This window comes from Malaclemys terrapin, chromosome 5 (assembly GCF_027887155.1).
Source record: "Malaclemys terrapin pileata isolate rMalTer1 chromosome 5, rMalTer1.hap1, whole genome shotgun sequence".
NCBI classification, from domain to species: Eukaryota; Metazoa; Chordata; order Testudines; family Emydidae; genus Malaclemys; species Malaclemys terrapin.
In genome coordinates this window covers 57246482-57265585 of record NC_071509.1, presented here as the reverse complement: position 1 = coordinate 57265585, position 19104 = coordinate 57246482, and the positions used below count along the sequence as shown (strand labels likewise).

Sequence of the window (19104 nt, the reverse complement as noted above, 5' to 3'; positions counted from 1 at the left end):
TAAAGACGTTATCAGCAATAACAATTAAATGGAAACATAAAGGGCACTCCCTATCCTATCTGAGGGAATGAGAAAAGAGGAGGTTGGATATGATGATCATCAATGGAACTATTATTTAAGAAGTCCTAAATATACATAAAGACTTGAGAGATCAATGAGGAAAGAGATACAGCTGCTTTTCTTATGTAAAATGCGCACAGTGATTTGGAAATGCAAAGAGAAAGTAAAGATGTAGGAGTTAAGTTTGCTAATTATGAATATAGGGCCTAGTCTGATTGGATTTGTCAATGAAAGAAAAAAAATTTTTACCAAAGGATGGCAAGGATGTGAAAATCACAAGTATTTCAGAGTTGGTTTATTAAAATTTCTGCAGCAGAAGCTGATCTTCAGTTGGCATAAACTGGCATAGGTCTACTGAAGCTAAGACCTGGCCCTAAAACTACACATTCTAAGAATAACCTATGAGTCAGCAATACTGACACTATTCAGATATGTGAATCTTGGTTCATTATGAAGAGACAAACTGCAACAGCAAAATAACATTAAAATGCATTTACTCAGCTGCACAATGTATTGATAACAAAAATGATTTAATATCCACATTATCCAAATCCTTTATGATATACTGTATTCAAATTTGAATGTTTTCAAAATTTTCCTATTTTATTGTGAAAATTAATGTTTCATATGTACTAGTAGTACTTATTAATCACTGAAGATACTGAAGAACAAAAAAGGAAGAACAAGTAGTAACAACAAAAAACCCTTTCCTTTCATCATACAAGAACTAAAGGAATAGGAGAGATACCTTTAGGCTTGGTCTACACTACCCCCCCCAATTCGAACTAAGGTACGCAACTTCAGCTACGTGAATAACGTAGCTGAAGTCAAAGTACCTTAGTTCGAACTTACCTTGGTCCACACGCGGCAGGCAGGCTCCCCCGTCGACTCCGCGGTACTCCTCTCGCCGAGCTGGAGTACCGCAGTCGACGGCGAGCACTTCCGGGTTCGACTTATCGCGTCCAGACTAGACGCGATAAGTCGAACCCAGAACTTCGATTTCCAGCCGTCGAACTACCTGGTAAGTGTAGCCAAGGCCTTAGTAGTTTAATAAAATCAGTTTAGGATTTTCAAGTTTATATTTCACAAACTAACTATTCTCCTCTTTATTCCTTTATTCTTCTCCAGGGAGAAATATGATGGCATAATATATATCTGTAGAAAGACATTTTATATCTTTCAATTAAGATAGCTTTACTCCTGAAATGAACTGATTAACTGGAGAACAATAATCACTGACTATTTGTGCTTTAATACTCTGTTGGCCTCCACTACAAGGCATAATGCACTGAAATAGAGAGACCTTGATTTTCTACATCTTTTAAACAATTAACCTTCTAAGTACATTCAAGCAGTTTCCCTCGAGCACAATGAACAGATATCAGACCGTAAGTTAGTCTTTCATCCTGTAAAATTTTTTATAACCTTGTTAGATTCAGGTTGCATTCATCCATATCTAAAGAACTGTGGGTACTAGCATATTAGTTAAAAAACAAAACACAAAACTAGAAGTCTTTCTACTATTTCCACTTGGTCAATCTCACTGAATGAAAAAAATAATAAAAAACCCTCAATATGCTTTTACACAGCGTCTCGAGTCACTGAAAGCTATATCATTGTCCCTTGTGTCTTAAAAGCATTATATAACTTAATATAAGTGGTGAGCCTAAAATAATGGCTTTATCCCTTTGATGATATTGTTCAAAGTAAAATGAATTCTGTTTTATAACAGGAAACAAAGCAACAAAAGAACACAATTTATTTTCAAGTAATAAGATATCAAACTCTATTCTGATCTAATTTATTTAAAATCTTTTCAAGGAGAATGAATGTTTGGCTTATCTGTTTTTGTTAAGAGATATTTTACACTAGTTCTAAGATATCTAATATAAACAGAAGCATAAAGGCAGACAACATATATCAGTCATATAACTAGGAAATAGGAGTTCTATTTGCAGCTCTTCAATTAATTTTCCACCCATGGACAAAGTCTTGTTAGTCCTCTGTGCCTCCATTTCCCCATCCTTAAAATGGGGATAATTACATGTATTCATCTTTGTAAAGAGACTTCAGATCCTTGAATGAAAGGCAGTATGGCCTTCTATGATGAGATAACTGGCTCTGTGGATATAGGGAAAGCGGTGGACGTGATATATCTTGACTTTAGCAAAGCTTTTAATACAATATTCTTGCCAGCAATTTAAAAAAGTATGAATTGGATGAATGGACTATAAGGTGGATAGAAAGTTGGCTACATCTAGTTGGTAGCCGGTATCAAGCAGAGTGCCCCAAGGTCGGTCCTGGGGCCGGTTTTGTTCAACATCTTCATTAATGATCTAGATTGGGGGTTTGCAAACTATGGCCTGTGGGCCACATCAAGCCCTCCAGTCGATTTAATGCGGCCTCAACTCCCGCTGGGGAGCGGGGTCTGGGGCTTGTCCCGCTCCCATGCTCCACCTGGGGATCAGGGTCGGGGGCCGCTCCGTGCATGTGTGCTGTGGCTCCCGGAAGCAGCGGCATGTCCCCTCTCTGGCTCCTACATTTAGAGGCAGCCGCGGGGCTCCACGCGCTGCCCTGTCTGCAGTCGCTGCCCCCGCAGCTCCCACTGGCCGGGAACTGCAGCCAATGAGAGTTGCAGGGGCGGCACCTGCAGATGGGGCAGCACGCAGAGCCACCTGGCCGTGCCTCCGCGTAGGAGTGGGAGGGGGACATGCTGCTGCTTCTGGGAGCTGCTTGAGGTAAGCGCCGCCCAGAGCCTGCACCCGACCCCCTCCTGCCCTTGGAACCGCTCAGTCCCAGCCCGGAGCACCCTGCTACTCCCCAAATCCCTCATCCCCAGCCCCACCCCAGAGGCTGCACCCTCAGCTGAAGCCCTCCCTCCGTGCCCCTGTCCCAGCCCTGATCCCCCTCCCAGCCTCCGAACCACTTGGTCCCAGCCTGGAGCACCCTCTTACACCCCAAATTCCTCATCTCCAGCCCCACCCCAGACCCTGCACTTCCAGCCAGAGCCCTCACCAACGCCCTGCCCCAGCCCGGAACCTCCTCCCACATCCTGAACTCCTCTTTTCCCTGAACTCCTCTTTTCTGGCCCTACCCCAGAACCCGCACGCCCAGCAAGAGCCTTCACCCCCTCCTGAACCCCAACCCCAATTTCGTGAGCATTCATGGCCCACCATACAATTTCCATACCCAGATGTGGCCTTGGTCCAAAAAGTTTGCCTACCCCTGATCTGGATGATGGAATGGATTGCGGATGACACTATGCTGGGGGGAGAGGTAGATATGCTGGAGGGTAGGGATAGGGTCCAGTGTGACCTAGACAAATTGGAGGATTGGGCCAAAAGAAATTTGATGAGTTCAACAAGGACAAGTGCAGAGTCCTGCACTTAGAACGGAAGAATCCCATGCACTGCTACAGGCTAGGGACCGACTGGCTAAGTGGCAGTTCTGCAGAAAATGACCTGGGGATTACGGTGGATGAGAAACTGGATATGAGTCAACAGTGTGCCCTTATTGCCAAGAAGGCTAACGGCATATTGGGCTGCATTAGTATGAGCATTGCCAGCAGATCAAGGGAAGTGATTATTCCCCTCTATTTGGCACTGGAGAGGCCACATCTGGAGTATTGCGTCCAGTTTTGTGGGCCCCCCCTCCCATTACAGAAAGGATGTGGACAAACTGGAGAGAGTCCAGCGGAGGGCAACGAGAAAATGATCCGGGGGCTGGGGCACATGACTTACGAGGAGAGGCTGAGGGAACTGGGCTTATTGAGTCTGCAGAAGAGAAGAGTGATGGGGGATTTGATAACAGCCTTCAACTACCTGAAGGGGGTTTCCAAAGAGGATGGAGCTAGGCTCTTCTCAGTGGTACCAGATGACAGAACAAGCAGCAATGGTCTCAAGTTGCAGTGGGGGAGGTTTAGGTTGGATATTAGGAAAAAAAATTTCACTAGGGGAGTGGTGAAGCACTGGAATGGGTTACCTAGGTAGGTGGTGAAATCTCCATCCTTGGAAGTTTTTAAGGCCTGGCTTGACAAATCCCTGGCTTGGATGATTTAGTTGGTGTTGGTCCTATTTTGAGCAGGAGGTTGGACTAGATGACCTCTTGAGGTCTCTTCCAACCCTAATCTTCTATGATTCTATGATCTAAAATCACTGATGTCAATGGGAATCTTCTACAGTGAGTACAAAATATGTATGTTATATTCTATGTTGAGAGAGACATCTCTCCACAGTCCTATATTTTTCAAATGCTCTAGCAAATTCAGGAATTTCCAATATCCATTCAGAATGAATCCACAAGCTGAGCTCAGCAGCATTTAACTCTACTGACCTATTGGGTGTGGGCTGTAGAACTACATAGCTTCACTCATTCCTCTCAGAAAGATACCAGAGAGTCAGGATGGGCAACTATTCTTCCTGAAGAGACCTCTTTTGTGGAGTCTGACAAGAACAAATCTTTTCTAACCTCCTTTTCAGTCTACACAGTAACCCTGAAGAAGTTGTAAGACAGCACAGACTCTAATGTCACCTCACTTTATGTCACTTTTTCAGCACAAAAGTCCATGGTATCATCCAGATGTTAAGAGAGTCTGCGAGAGAGAAGGATATGGACGAAAGCTAGCAAGCTCAAGCTTAAAACAATCAAGACAGATGCGATTCTAATGAGTAGTGGGAAATACTCTGAGAAGCTAACCAAGGATATTCAATTTGTATTCAGTGATTTGAATGTTAGCTGAGAGAGTTTATGCAAATGTTCATGGAAGAATTAAACGAATGCCAAAACTAGATACTGGTAAGTTTTAATTATTGCAGTCTACAGATGTCAGTGTAATGCACCTTTAATGATATGCCTAATTGCCTACTGGACAGGTTCACATTAAAAGGGCTTCTAAAGAATACTAATCTTAAAATATTGTACATCTAAGTGTTAATTTTGCTCATGTAAGTACAACAGATGTAAAGACAATCTGTCTCCAGCTTTGCTGTACTTCAAGCTAATCCAGCTGACTGAAGATACCCTCAGTATGGGAGAATCCTCAGACATAAGACTGGTAAAGCAGCTCCTACGCTTCCCTCATTACTGTCTCTGGTGTGATTTGCATGGCTTGAGATAGAGCTGTTACTGGGGAGCTGCTACTGGTGGCCAATGCTTGGGGCCATGACCAGCCTGGCCCAATGTACAGCAACCTCCTTCACACTGGGCACAGAAATGCCAGTTTGGCACAGAAATGCCAGTTTGGAGGATCTGGCTTTTAGCCTCTCTTTGAAATTATCAATACAAAGACATATACACATTCTGTTTATTCAACTTTTTGAATGAATACTGAAATAAGTTTTTTATTTTTATTATAATTTAGATACCTGCATACATTCATTTTTGATGGAATAGAGATATTGCTAGTCTTTCACAATGATCGTGCAATATCTAAAGATAAAGACGGAGATTAATGTATTCAATTGTTTTAACTGCCTGAAACATCACTCTTTTCAAAACAATAAATTAAAAAGAATCTGTAGCAAAGGCATACATAATATTGCTGACCATGACCTTCTGTAAAGATAAACTTGGCTAACCTATGTTTTAAAGCAAGTTAAAGGCCTGAACCCGCAAAGTCTTGGATACCTCATGAGAGATGCTGAGTGCTCTCTACTCTCATTAAAGTCATCACCTCACAGAATCAAGCCCTAAATGAAAAAGGGTTCCTAATTTTTCAGTTATATAGAAATCAGTTTTTTTTAAATTAATATTAGATAAATATCCTAACATCAAAGCTATAGTGATAGGACTTGATCTTCCAAATCTTGCAAAAGAGAATGCTAGCTGACTAGAAATGACAACTTCAAGTAATGCCACTATATTCAGCCACATTAATTTCATATGACAACTTTCCACATACGCTGTTTTTAAAAGAACTATTTTAAAAAGAAAGGAAATAAGATCCACAACAATGGGGAAAATATTAACATACAAAAGGAAATAAATAAAATGGCAATTTGTTCATGGACCAGACAGAGGTTTTATTATACCTCTGCAAGGTCCGAAAAGAGAGCTTGGCTTGTGCTACGTCTCAATGTATCCCAATAGCTTCTGGGGACAAGGTCCTTTCCATCTGTCTTAAGTACCTGTAGAAGTTTCAAGAAGCACAACTGTTTGAAAACCACAGAACAATCATAAAGAACAACAACTTATACACTTTAAAATCTTTTCTAACTAATCTTCAAAAAGAAGAAAACTGCATGAGTTTACCTTTGTTTTTTTTTTCCTGAACAAAGAAAAGTATTATATCACACTCCTTGTAAACCCAAGGCATTTTCAAAAGGGTAATAGTATCAATATCTATTTCCTTATTAGTCATAATGTGGGCTTTACAAAACTTAAACGATTAATGCAAAACAAATTAACTAGATTAAAAAAATAGTCGCAATTAATCAATTTTAATTGCACTGCTAAACAATAATAAAATACCAATTTAAATGTATTATAAATATTTTTGATGTTTTTCTACATTTCAGATATATTGATTTCAATTACAATACAGAATACCAAATGTACCAAGCTCACTTGATATTATTTTTAATACAAATATTTGTATAGTAAAAAAGATTTTTTAAAAGTATTTTTAAATTCACCTCATACAAGCACTGTAGTGCAATCTCTTTATAGTGAAAGTGCAACTTACAACTGTAGAATTATTTTTTTCACATAACTGCACTCAAAAACAAAAAAATGTAAAGTTTTAGAGCCTACAAGTTCACTCGGTCCTATTTCTTGTTCAGCCAATTACTAAGACAAACGAGTTGTTTACATTTACAGGAAATAATGCTACCAACTTCTTATTTACAATGTCACCTGAAAGTGAGAACAGGCATTTGCATGGCACTGTTGTAGCTGGCGTTGCAAGGTATTTACATGCCAGATATGCTAAACATTTGTATGCCCCTTCACACTTTGACTTGTAGATTGCACTTTTAAAAATCTTTTTTACAGTGCAAATATTTGTAATCAAAAATAGTAATATAAAGTGAGCACTGTACACCTTGTATTCTGTGTTGTAACTGAAATCAATATATTTGAAAATGTAGAAAAACATCCACAAATATTTATAATAAATTTAAATTGGTATTCTATTATTGTTTAGCAATGCAATTAAAACTGTGATTAATTGAGACTATTTTTTTTAATCTCACGATTATTTGCAATTATTTTTTTAATCATTTGATAACCCTACTATAAACAGAAACATTCTGGAGTTATGTAAAGTGAAAATGTATTGGCAAGCTTGTATTATTAGTAATTTCATCATTTTGTCAACATATTAATGTATAAATAGATTAGGCTGCTTGTGATAGGGAGCTTGTTTTCTGATTTATCAAAGCATGACATGCACCAATAGCACTATCTAAATAGTTACAAATAATTTAATTCTAACAAAAGATCCATCCTAGTAGTGTTAAGGAAAATAAGAATCAGGTCCACTGAGACCAAGTTCTAGTTGCAGGATATACAGCAAGAAAACCTGATTGTGGGTGTCCACTGATCAAATTTACCATGTGCTCTGTTTGAAAGAACATGTAAGCCATATCTTTTTGCCATGGAGGTGCTCTGCAACTATTTTAGAGGCTTGAGACACTTACACCTCTTACATTTTGCCCCCTTCCGCACTTTACAACCACCCTTGGAGGTCCAACATGACAGCTTCCATCTTTCTGGCTAAGGAGAACTAGATAAGGTGATATTGGAGGCAGTCAAGGCTTCTTCTAGCTTGGTTACTGTTATCACTGTTGAATGTTCTGTTGCACTTTCTCCCATGCCCTTTCCCCCATTAGTCTAGGCCTGATTCCCTACCTTCAGTGCTCCCAACTCCTGTCAGTCTGGCAGAAGAGACAAAGACTGGGAACTAAATTCAATCTTCCAATTACAAGTGGGAAAATATCCTTACTTTTGTTTTTTAAAATCAGCATAAATTGTTGCTATTAAAGGTCTTACATGCTCATAAACTACAGAATACTCTGCCCCATTGTTCACTTTGCAGAATCCCGTGGGATTCCTTTTAGGATTTTTAGCACATCTATAAAGCCACATAGACGTTGTGAGGAGTATTCTGCAGGTCTTATTTTTGATTTTCCACACATTCAACGTCATATGTACTAAGAAAATTTAATCAGTTGAAAATTTAGAAAGGAGACCTTACAATTTATATTTTAGGAAAAATCTCTCTTGAAATATTATTCTCAATTCTCTGTTAGCACAATATTTCCTCAGCTAACATATGCAGCCTCCACGGCACTCACCTTCCCAATCTAGCCAGTAGTAAAATATGGTTACATGACTGAAGACATCATTTAAGTATGTCTTATCAGTGTAATCCATGCTCATGGGGCTATCATTTAATTATTATTTGCCTGAAGATGAATCAAAAATCAGAAATGTATTCTGAAATATACTTTCTCTTAATAGTAAAGAGCAATAACAATGTTTTGACACCAAGCTAACGTGTCATCTTACTGAAAAAGAACAGAGAAAAAAATTCACAGAGATCTCTTGGGTGAAGTATTTCTGCTTATTGTAGTTCACAATATTTTTGCCTGAAGAGAAATATCTTTAATTATATGCTTAGAAATAAGGTATTTTACTTTTGCATGTAGTGGCATGCAGGACAAAGAAAGACTTAAATTAGTTGAGATGCCAACCTTGTATATTGTTTAATTTCTCTGAAAATTACAAAGATTTTATAAACGAGTTTAAGACAAAAATGACCAAGATATTCATTTTGTGCTTTCTAATAAAGTCAAAGCAGAGAGTCATTACAAACTTAAATTTTGTCAAATAATTTTTAACTCCTTTTTAAAGTAAGCTTACTTAAATCTGGCACTTATTTATATACTGTATTAGAAAACAAAAATCTAAAATTATATTGTATGACAATAGATTTTTAGCCAATAGAACATTAACCCTTTGATTGATTTGGACCATATATTAAAAAGATAAATATACTGTTCCCACGCCATACAAACTCTGTAATTACCAAAGTCTTACATACCATAGGTCTGAAGATACAGTAACTCCTCGCTTAATTTTGTAGTTATATTCCTGAAAAATGCTACTTTAAGCGAAATGATGTTAAGCAAATCCAATTTCCCCATAAGAATTAATATAAATGGGGGGTTAGGTTGCAGGGAAATTTTTTTCGCCAGACAAGAGACTATATTTTATATATATACACACATATACACAATATAAGTTTTAAACAAACAATTTAATACTGTACACAGCAGTGATGATTGTGAAGCTTGGTTGAGGTGGTGAAGTCAGAGGATGGAAGTGGGTGGGATATTTCCCAGGGAATGCCTTACTGCTAAATGATGAACTAGCACTCGGCTGAGCCCTCAAGCGTTAACACATTGTTGTTACTGTAGCCTCACACTCTACAAGGCAGCACAAATGGAGGGAGGGGAGACAGCATGGCAGAGAGAGACAGAGACACACACCGTGTGTGTGAGAGAGAGACTCGCATTGCCCCTTTAAGGACGCTGACCCCACTCTAAGTACATTGCCTTTTTAAGTAGATCAGCAAGTTGAGACTGCAGCTGCTGCCAGCAAGCTTAGGGTTACCATTCGTCCGGATTTACCCGGACATGTCCTCCTTTTTGTGCTAAAAATAGCGTCCGGGGGGAATTTGTAAATAACTCAAAATGTCCGGGATTTCCCCCCTCCCCCGGCAGAGCAGAGCGAGCGGCTGGGAGGGCTGCAGGAAAGTCATGGGCTGGACTCCGGAGCAGCTGTAGAGGAGCTCCGCCCTGCATTCTGAGCCGACAGCTCTCCCCTGCAGCCCGGCTCCGGCAGCACTGTGCAGGGCCAGGGACCGGGATTTGTTGTGCTGGGGAGCGCAGCCACGTGTCCGGCTCGCACAGAGCCCAACACCCTGTTCTGAGCAGCAGGGTAAGGGGGCCAGGGGGCAGGAGAAGGGGCAGGGAGGTTCTGGAGGGGGCAGTCAAGAAACGGGGAGGGGTCGGGAGTTAAGGGGGGGGCTTTTTGGGGGGAGTGGAGAAAGTTTTGGGCAGTCAGGGTAGAGGTAGGGGGTAGGGTCCTGGGGTGCAGTTGGGGGGGTCTTAGGAGGGGGCAGTTAGGGGACAAGGAACAGGGAGTCTTAGGTAGGGGGTGGGGTTCTGGAGGGCAGTTAGGAGCAGGGGTCCCAGGAGGGGGCAGTCAGGGGACAAGGAGTGGGGGGGTGGGGGGGTGGGAGTTCTGGGGGGGCTGTCAGGGGGCAGGAGTGGGGAGAGGGATCGGAGCAGTCAGGGGACAGGGAGCAGAGGGGTTTAGATGGGTTGGGAGTTCTGGGGGGGGCTGTCAGGGGGTGGGGAGTGGTTGGATGGGGCATGGGAGTCCCAGGGGTCTGTCTGGGGGTGGGGGTGTGGATAAGGGTTGGGGCAGTCAGGGGACAAGAGGCAGGGAGGCTTAGATAGGGGGTGGAGTCCTGGGGGGCAGTTAGGGGCAGGGGTCCCAGGAGGGGGCAGTCAGGGGACAAGGAACGGGGGGAGGGTTGGGGGTTCTGGGGGGGGCGGGGCGGGAAGTGGGAGGGGCAGGGGTGGGGCTCCTCCCGTCCTCTTTTTTGCTTGCTGAAATATGGTAACCCTATTTTCAGTCTTAACCTCCAATTTGCATGACAACTGCTTGCCACCACAAAAGTGGTTCTGCACCCGCTGCGTGTACACCAGTTGGGATCTATATATGAGGGGTGGGCCCACTTTTGCAGGCACTATCCGCTGTGTGCACAAAATTTGAGGCTGTCCACAAATATGGCTCTGACATCTTGTCTTGGGACGCACAGCTCAGCCCTCCTGTGAGCACAGTGGCTCAAGTTACCTAGGCACAGCTGGTTAAAACAGAGGGCTTACAATGTGTCCTTCTCTTCTCAACATACTTGTAATTGAAGGGAACAAATTTGCTTTATGCTATTGTTATGCCAAGAGTGAGATCATTAACGGAAGTATCTCCATGCAGAGTACATAATACCGCATTAGTGAGCTGGCTGCACGGGGCATCCACAGCTGCTCTTGGAGATCATGTTCAGACTCTGCTGTGTCTCTACTGAGGGGGAAGTTACTCTCTCTCCATTTACAAGGCTTGCAGTGGAGAAAAGGGCCTTGCACCCTCACAGGAATGATAATGAAAAGCAAAAATGAAACTGTATCCTTTGGTGATCAGACTGGAAGGGCACAGGTGGTTTTGCTGAGAGCTGGTTAAATGCTGCAGAAACAGCCTTCACAGACATTCATTTGAGTTCTGACTAGCTGTTTGGTTTGAACAGCTTTATTAGGGTTACCATACATCTGGATTTTCCTGGACATGTCCGGCTTTTTGGTCCTCAAATCCCCGTCCGGGGGGAATTGGCAAAAAGTCGGACATGTCCGGGAAAATAGGGAGGGAGGGGTCGTGGGGCTTGGGTCCGGGCTGGAGCTGCTGGGGCCGTAGCTGGAGCCGTTGGGGCCAGCGGGTGCTCGGCTGCCGGCCGGCGCCGCTCACTCTGCCAGGGCCGGGACTGGGGCCAGGGCTGGGCTGGAGCTGCTCGGCCGGAACCGCGGCCCGAGCCGAGCCAGCTGGAGCCACTGGGACCGGGGCTGCTCGGCCGCCGGCCGGTGCCGCTCACCCAGGGCTGGGGCCGGCGCCCCAGGGCCTGAGCTGAGCCGGGCCAGAGACACTGGGGCCAGAGCCTCTTGGCCGGGGCTGGCCGCCAGAGGGAGCCGCTCGGCTGGGGCGGGGGCCAGACTGGGCCGCGCCTCCTTGCGCCCCCCGCCCCAGCTTGCCTGTCGCCTGCCTGCTTCAGGCTTCCCGCGAATCAAATGTTCGTGGGAAGCAGGGGATGGGGAGGAGCAGGGGGGCGAAGCGTTCAGGGGAGGGGGCGGAGTTGGGGCGGGGACTTTGCGGAAGGGGCGGAGTTGGGGCAGGGGTGGGGGTTGGGCCGGGGCCCCCTGGATTGTCCTCTTTTTGGACACTTAAAATATGGTAACCCTAAGCAAGCTCCCTCCGTCCTGTGGAGATAAGGTTGAGGGGGACAGGAGCAGGGGAGGGGGACACCCTGACATTAGCACCCCTCTTTCTTCCCCTCTGCACAGCAAGCAGGAGGCTCCTGGGAGCAGCTCCAAGGCAGAGGGCAGGAGCAGCACATGGCAGTGGGGGGCCGGTGAGCTAAACTGCCTGGAAATTGATAGTCTGCTGGAACTTAGGGGAGCTAATGGGGGGCTGCCAGTCCACCCTGGTTCCAAGCCCCCACCAGCTAGCTCCAATGGGCTCCTCTTCCTGCAAGCAGTGGACAAAGCAGGCTGCTGACAAACAATGTTACAAGGGAGCATTGCGCAATTTTAAATGAGCATTTTCTCTAATTGATCAGCAATGTAACAACAAAACAACGTTAACCGGGACGACTTTAAGTGAGGAGTTACTGTAGTCTATCACACGACTTTGGAAGAATTCTCTCGTCTGAAGTATGGAATCTCATTCTGGGGAGCTTCCAGAAAGATCCATAAGAGAGTCACCCAATATTAAATACAATATACTGGACCTCTACAAACCAAAATTAAATTTTCTACAATTTTTAATATGCTGCAAGTAACAACTGTAAACTGTTCTGACCAGTATACGGTTAGGTGCATTATAATATATTTTGTAGCTAACATTCATTAAAAGTCTGAACAAAAGATAAAAACTGATTACACTTAGTATGCCTAACCTTTTCATTTCACATTTAACATCATGTTATGAAGCACTTTATCTAAATATAGATAAACTGGTTTTGATCCAACTGCTGATGCATCATGTTGATTATGTATATTTTAGTCAATGAAACTTCATTTTTTTTAAAACATTAACTAAAAAGTTAGACAAGAATATCTCTTCTTAAACCATAAAATATAGACAAAATATGCCAAATAAGTAAAAAAAAATGTTCAACATAAATCACTGCCTCAAGAAGTTACATATACTTTTGACCACCTCGTCCTTTATTTAGATACACGTACTATTACATAATTATTCATTGAATTACCTGTCTTATTGGTGATGTACTTAATTTATCTGACAAAAACTGATTATTACTGATGAAGTTAGTATTTCTGAAGCATGCACATTTTATTTTTCTACATGTTACTTTTATAATAACCATCAATAATAAGATTGCATTCAGCTAATCAAAACCCACATGCAACTCATGCTGTACTAGTCTTAATACACATTCACAGCATGCACCAGCTTAGCTCCAGAGAAATATCATGTGTAATATGAAAAGACAGAAATAATCAAATTACTCAGACCCATTTATAGATACATCTTATGTAAGATGTAGCCTTCAGAGCTTGATACTATGAAGTTCTGAGTACACTCAATTGCCCCAGATTTCAATGGAAGCTGAGGGTGCTCAGGACCTCAGAGTTTGGGCTTTCAATGATAGAAATATAAAAGTGTTCATTATTCCAATTCCAGGTCCACATTCAATAGCATGCAAATAGATGTAATTCACCATTAGTACCACCCATTTCTTTTATTTAAAACAATTTAAAACCACCACTGTGCTGATTTATTTTTCTAAATGTGAGTATAAAAATAGACTTTTTTTTTTTTTACTAGAGTCAGAAAATTATTATAAATTTAGAAATGCTTAAAGGTAAGTTTTGTTAAACTATAAAAGGAAGGAAATATAGAGATATGAAGCATTAAGTCTTTCACGCTGACATAGGGCATGATCCAAAGCACACTAAAGTCAACAGAAAGGCTTCAATAGACTTCAAGTCAAGACTATAGAGCATACATTTTGCCTTACTATCATCTTATTGAACAGGTATGTATTTAACATGTCTGTGCTGCCTTACCTGGGCACAATTGTATGAAAGACAAAGTGACAGAGTTAAAATGTAGGCATGATCAGAAACAGTACTATGTAAAAATGGCACTGCATGTGTTCAGTTCAGGGATAAAAAAGTTCTTACCATTTTTTATTCTTATTAATGCTGCACAGCTACAAAAGTCATGGGAAACAGAACTGTATATACAACTTCAAATCCTAGCCCCTTTTCTATAAATGCAGTCACAAACTCCATCCAGACTAATTATCATGCTAATCTGGCTCAAAAGAATTAATTCCTCCCCATATAACCATGAAGACTGAGGCTTGGGTTCTTCCCTGGCTTTTTTATGCTAGGCAGCCGGGGGGACCTTTTAAAGGAATCTAAATCTGCTCTACTCTGAAAGGTCAAAGGACAGAGTTCATCAATCTGAAAATTCCTTCCACCCTCTGCCCCAAGAGTAATCAAGTGTAATAAAATCTGTCCTCATCTTGGGCTCTCTACCAACAGCCCCTGTTCTCATCCTACTCTGAAGTAGTTTTGTTTTATTTTATGAACAAACAGTGCAAGAAAAAAATGGTTGAGACCTTCTCTTCCCCTAAGCCCTATTAGGATAAGATGTTGGGAAACTGACCGAACCCTAGGAATATGGTTATTACTGAAGGCTCTACTGTTATGTCCCCCCTACCCCCTATTTTTATTACTAATTGTTGTTGGGGGACTTTATTTAAATAGGTTCACCACCCCACCCAGAGTAGGTCTACAACTCCTTAATACAGACCAGCTCTTTTTCTCCTTTTTACCTATCCAGAGGCATCCATTTCTCCTCTGGATGGGCCAGCCTGTTACTCTATGCCTGTAGCAAGCATCTGCAGCCTTCTATGGCTCTGAAGACAGAGTATACTTTTGACTGAATAAGACCCTATACTAGTAAAATTCATTTACTTGATAAAGAGCCAATTGTTATAACAAATGATTCCATCTCACTGGTGAAAACTATATACACAGAAAATATTTAGAGTACATACACTGTTAGTAGAAGTATGATATCCATAGAGTTGAAGGCGCTGACATACAGCAAAAATGGTGAAGTGAAGTACCACATTTCAGAATGAAACCAAAAAGAAAGAGAAAGAAGACAACACAATAGGTTAGGACAGGCAAGTCTTTATCTTACATGTTACTAGAAATGTTGGTATTTTTTTTAAATGGCGGAAAGCAAATGGTTTTCTTTTTTTACATCTTGTTTTTAAGACTCTTAACACAGAAAAAAGTATAGAGCTGAGTACATTGCAACCATGATAAATTTAAGTTACAAGAAATATGCTATTCTACCTCCCTATTTTGTCTCTGTAATATTCTCAAAAGTTTTCCTTCTAGGATGAAGTTTCTTTTGCTTAGACTTGGCCTAAACATGTCAATAAAATTAACTGAGCAATTACAAATGTTTGCCAATGTGAAAAAAGTTGTGTCCCTTAGGGTGAACAAATATTCTTTTCTGTGCTTGGGTTATTCAAAAATGTGGTAGCTCCTAACATTCAAGTTTCTTGTGGTTTGGGGGCCAGCCTCTGGGAAGAGAGCACACAGACAGCCCCAGATAAATATGCTTTTATGTTATGCTTTTAAAATTCAAATAAATAAATAAAAGGATTTTGCTGTACACAAAACAGTTGTTGAGCTGAGGGCTAGAATCTATATCCCCAAGTGGCCCGGTACCCATAATGGTAGCCATAGGCATAAGAAGCAGATATATCCAAGTGGTACCTCCAATGTGGGGTTTTGGCCCAATCGATTTGCACAGTGCATGAATCCACCCATTTTCCAAAGCAGGATTGGTAGAGACCTACCACTGAGATTACAGGGACATAAGCCCCTGCTGCTGCCTCACCTAATGCAGCCAAACCACAACTTTTACACTACTCCTTGGCCTTTCACATACATAAAAGTAAACCCCAAGATTTGACCGATAGTCGTCAGTAAGAACAAGTTCATTTGAAATGAAGACATATGTTTCACAAATAGTTATCATCAATTGAAAAAATGTAGTGGTCATGCACAGTACTTAATTTTTGTGGCATTTTTAACTCACACAGAGGGAAGATTTTCAGACATACATATACATGTTTAACTAGTGATCTCTCTGGTGAACCATATTCAGTGATCTTTCAATAAACCTTGTTCACAAGAACAATGAAAATAAGGTGCTTCAATACAAAGATTTCAGTCTGAGTACAAAATCATAAATTAAAAGATAAGCAAACTAAGAAGCACATTTCTTCAAATGTGTCAAAGGATTTGGGCTGAAATTAAGTATGAAAATAGTAAGTCCATATGAACATTTCTGAGAAAATTATGAGGGAGAGAGAAAAGAAGATCAGCATGAAGGGAGTCTTTCAACTTACATTTAAGATGGTAGTGAGGTAATTCACTCTCATTATGGTAGAAGACTACATTAGAAAGTCTACTAGACTTCTTAGATTCAGAGTAAATTATTGATTTAAAAAATAAAATAAAATGCTACTGTAATTGTATTTTAAAATAACAGCTATGTATACTTTTCCTCTTTGGGGATCTTACAACATTTATTTTTTCAGGAACTTTGTAGCTCGCTTTTAGGTCCAAAATGATCCTATTTATTCTTGGGGGAATTCTGCGCCACTGCACATGTGCAGAATTCATTCCCACGCAAAACTTTTTTTTCGCTTCAGAAAATATATTCTGCTGGAGAGGTGCTGCACTTACGCCTTTCACCCAGCAGGGGCTGCTGTGCCACCAGAACAGAGAGCAGCCACTTCTGGGCAGGAACAGCCCCAGCTGTGGATAGGGAAGAGATGAGGCTGTGTTCCTCACAGCACCCTGCCTGTGAGGCTGGGTCAGGAGGCACAGGATATGGCGGGGTGGGGGACAGGCAGTGTAGGTCACATCGAGCTGCTGGGGTGTGTGTGATTCAGAAGGACTAGTGGGGAGCATACTGGGGTGGGAGCTGAATGGGAGTGAGGGTGCAGGGACACATGGGGACAAGGGGGGGAGATGGGATGGCTTAGTGGGGGTGGAGGCACACCTGGGGACAGAGGCAGATGTGCCTGACTGAAAGAGAGGCTAGGGGTCAACCAGGGTCTGCATGGGGGAGGCTCAATGACAATTCTCCTCCCCCCAAAACCCCAAATATATTTCTCTCACCCACAGCTGGGCTCTTTCCCAGCAATTAATATGCCTACTAAGGATTCTATTTGTCAAAAAACATTTCCTGAATCTTTTTTTCCATATTGTTACAGACATACCTGCCCACATGTATTTTGAAATAAATTACTAACCTAATTGAAATTGGTGTGATTATATTGTGTTATTTTGACAAATAAAATATGCAGAATTTTGCAGAATTTTAAAATATTGTGCATAGATTGTTTTAATTTTTGGTGCAGAATTCCCCCAGGAGTATTTATTATTCTCCTCCCAATAAACAGGCTTAGAATCAAATTGATCCTTTACATTGTAAGGAGTTATGTGATTCGATATGGTACCTGGAGTTGCTCAGAAATCTCAAAAGTGATTAGTAACATTAAATAAATATTCTTCTTAATTAATAAATATAACCACACTTTTGAGCTACATAAAAAAATTCAAGAATCACAAACCTACAATTATTCTAATTTTACTTACCAACATTATACGTTTCTCTTCATCTCCTTTTCTTTCTCTCTTCTCATTTTTCTTTCTAAATATCTCTTGAAGCTGCAAAACAAGCCAATTTTATCTTCTGATTCAGAAACAGAGCTACTATGCACGTAACAAACAGTGCAGAATTGCCCCTGTGTGTCAATATGTCTACATACACAGAGCTGTATACATACATACACATGCTGTAAAAAGTTTAGCTATTAAATATAGTTTTAACAGAATTATCATTTTATATGACCAGGGATAGATAAATGTTCCAAAACTGTACTACCTTATACTCAGACTCTCACCTTCTAATCTCCAGCTCTCCTGACCCCCTTCTCCTCCATATGAAAAGGCAAAAATAATTGTTTGTTTTTAAATAAAATACAACGTAAACAGCACCCTTAGGGAACACATATTTTAGAGCAAGGGCCTCAGGGTCCTCAGAGTTTTACATCATTCTCATCGTTTTAGTATTTGAAACTGGACGAGACAAATTCTGGAGAATACACTGTTGGGAATAATGCTACAAACCCAAAGTGATGGACCAGATGACCTAATGGATTTTTTCCTATCTACAATTTCTATAATTCTATGAAAAGTCACATCTGTGTCTCTTACTCATACCCATGAAATAATTACTTCTGGTAAACAGAGAATAACTCCTGGCTCATGACCAGGAGTTATCTGGTCATTCTATTGGGTCTATTCTATTGACAAGCTATCAGTGTTGCAATGCTACTGTGCCCCAAGACTAAGGAGCAGGAGTGAAGCTCTCAATCTCAACCAGCAGTAACCAAAGTAGCAGCACAAATCCCTTAATATTTCGAACAACAGAAAAAGAATCACCTCTATACTATTCTCTGTTTTGACAGCCTGCAAAACAAGCATCTGAGATCAAAAATCAGATCTGGATCCCTTGTGTAATAGCACAATTAATCTTAAGGACAATGTTTCTATGGTCACAGGGTACAACAAATTAATTACATTAATTTCATCACCTGAATGTGTAAATCAAGAAAATAGATCACTTATCATTAACTACTTAGCAGTGATAGTTCCAGAAGAGTGAAATAGTATGAATTTTCCATTTAAATCTGTATTACCTTACAACTTCCATCACAATATAGAGCCAAAAATCATAGTAAAAGAAGAATCAAATGTGTTTATAATCAAACCTCTTAAAAAGGATTAGCATAATACCCATGCATGGTTATCTAAATCTTTATAAAGTCCATTTATATATTATGTCAATCATATATTAGATATTGTCAACTGCAAAACATAGATTAATGCAGTATTACATTTCAGAACTTATAGGCTAAACAGCCAAAAAATGCAAAAGTGTTCCTATAGCAATGTTAATTAGTCCATGTTGCACATTTAAGATATGTAGTATTTTGGTTTACTATTTACACTGATGAAATATATATCGTCATTTACACAAAACTATATGTACAATTTAGACAAATTAATGTTGCTGTGAAAACCTTAATTTATTTATACTAAACCTACATGGGAAATAATTTTCCCATCCCATGAGAAT

At 40.9% G+C, this 19104-nt stretch overlaps 1 protein-coding gene across 7 annotated transcripts in view; it reads right to left on the bottom strand.

The window, feature by feature from the left end:
• The window catches only part of MICU3 (mitochondrial calcium uptake family member 3), a 125069-nt gene that overhangs the window by 37444 nt on the left and 68521 nt on the right, over nucleotides 1–19104 (bottom strand). For 3 of the 7 annotated variants that reach the window (XM_054029579.1, XM_054029580.1, XM_054029586.1), the window contains exons 7-9: nucleotides 17559–17630; nucleotides 14927–14965; nucleotides 6090–6185 (exon numbers count right to left, since the gene is read on the bottom strand). In XM_054029579.1, coding sequence (XP_053885554.1) covers nucleotides 6090–6185; nucleotides 14927–14965; nucleotides 17559–17630 — 207 coding nt within the window. The remainder of the gene's footprint in view (nucleotides 1–6089; nucleotides 6186–14926; nucleotides 14966–17558; nucleotides 17631–19104) is intronic. The other 4 variants (XM_054029581.1, XM_054029583.1, XM_054029582.1 and 1 more) reach the window with 2 other exon arrangements.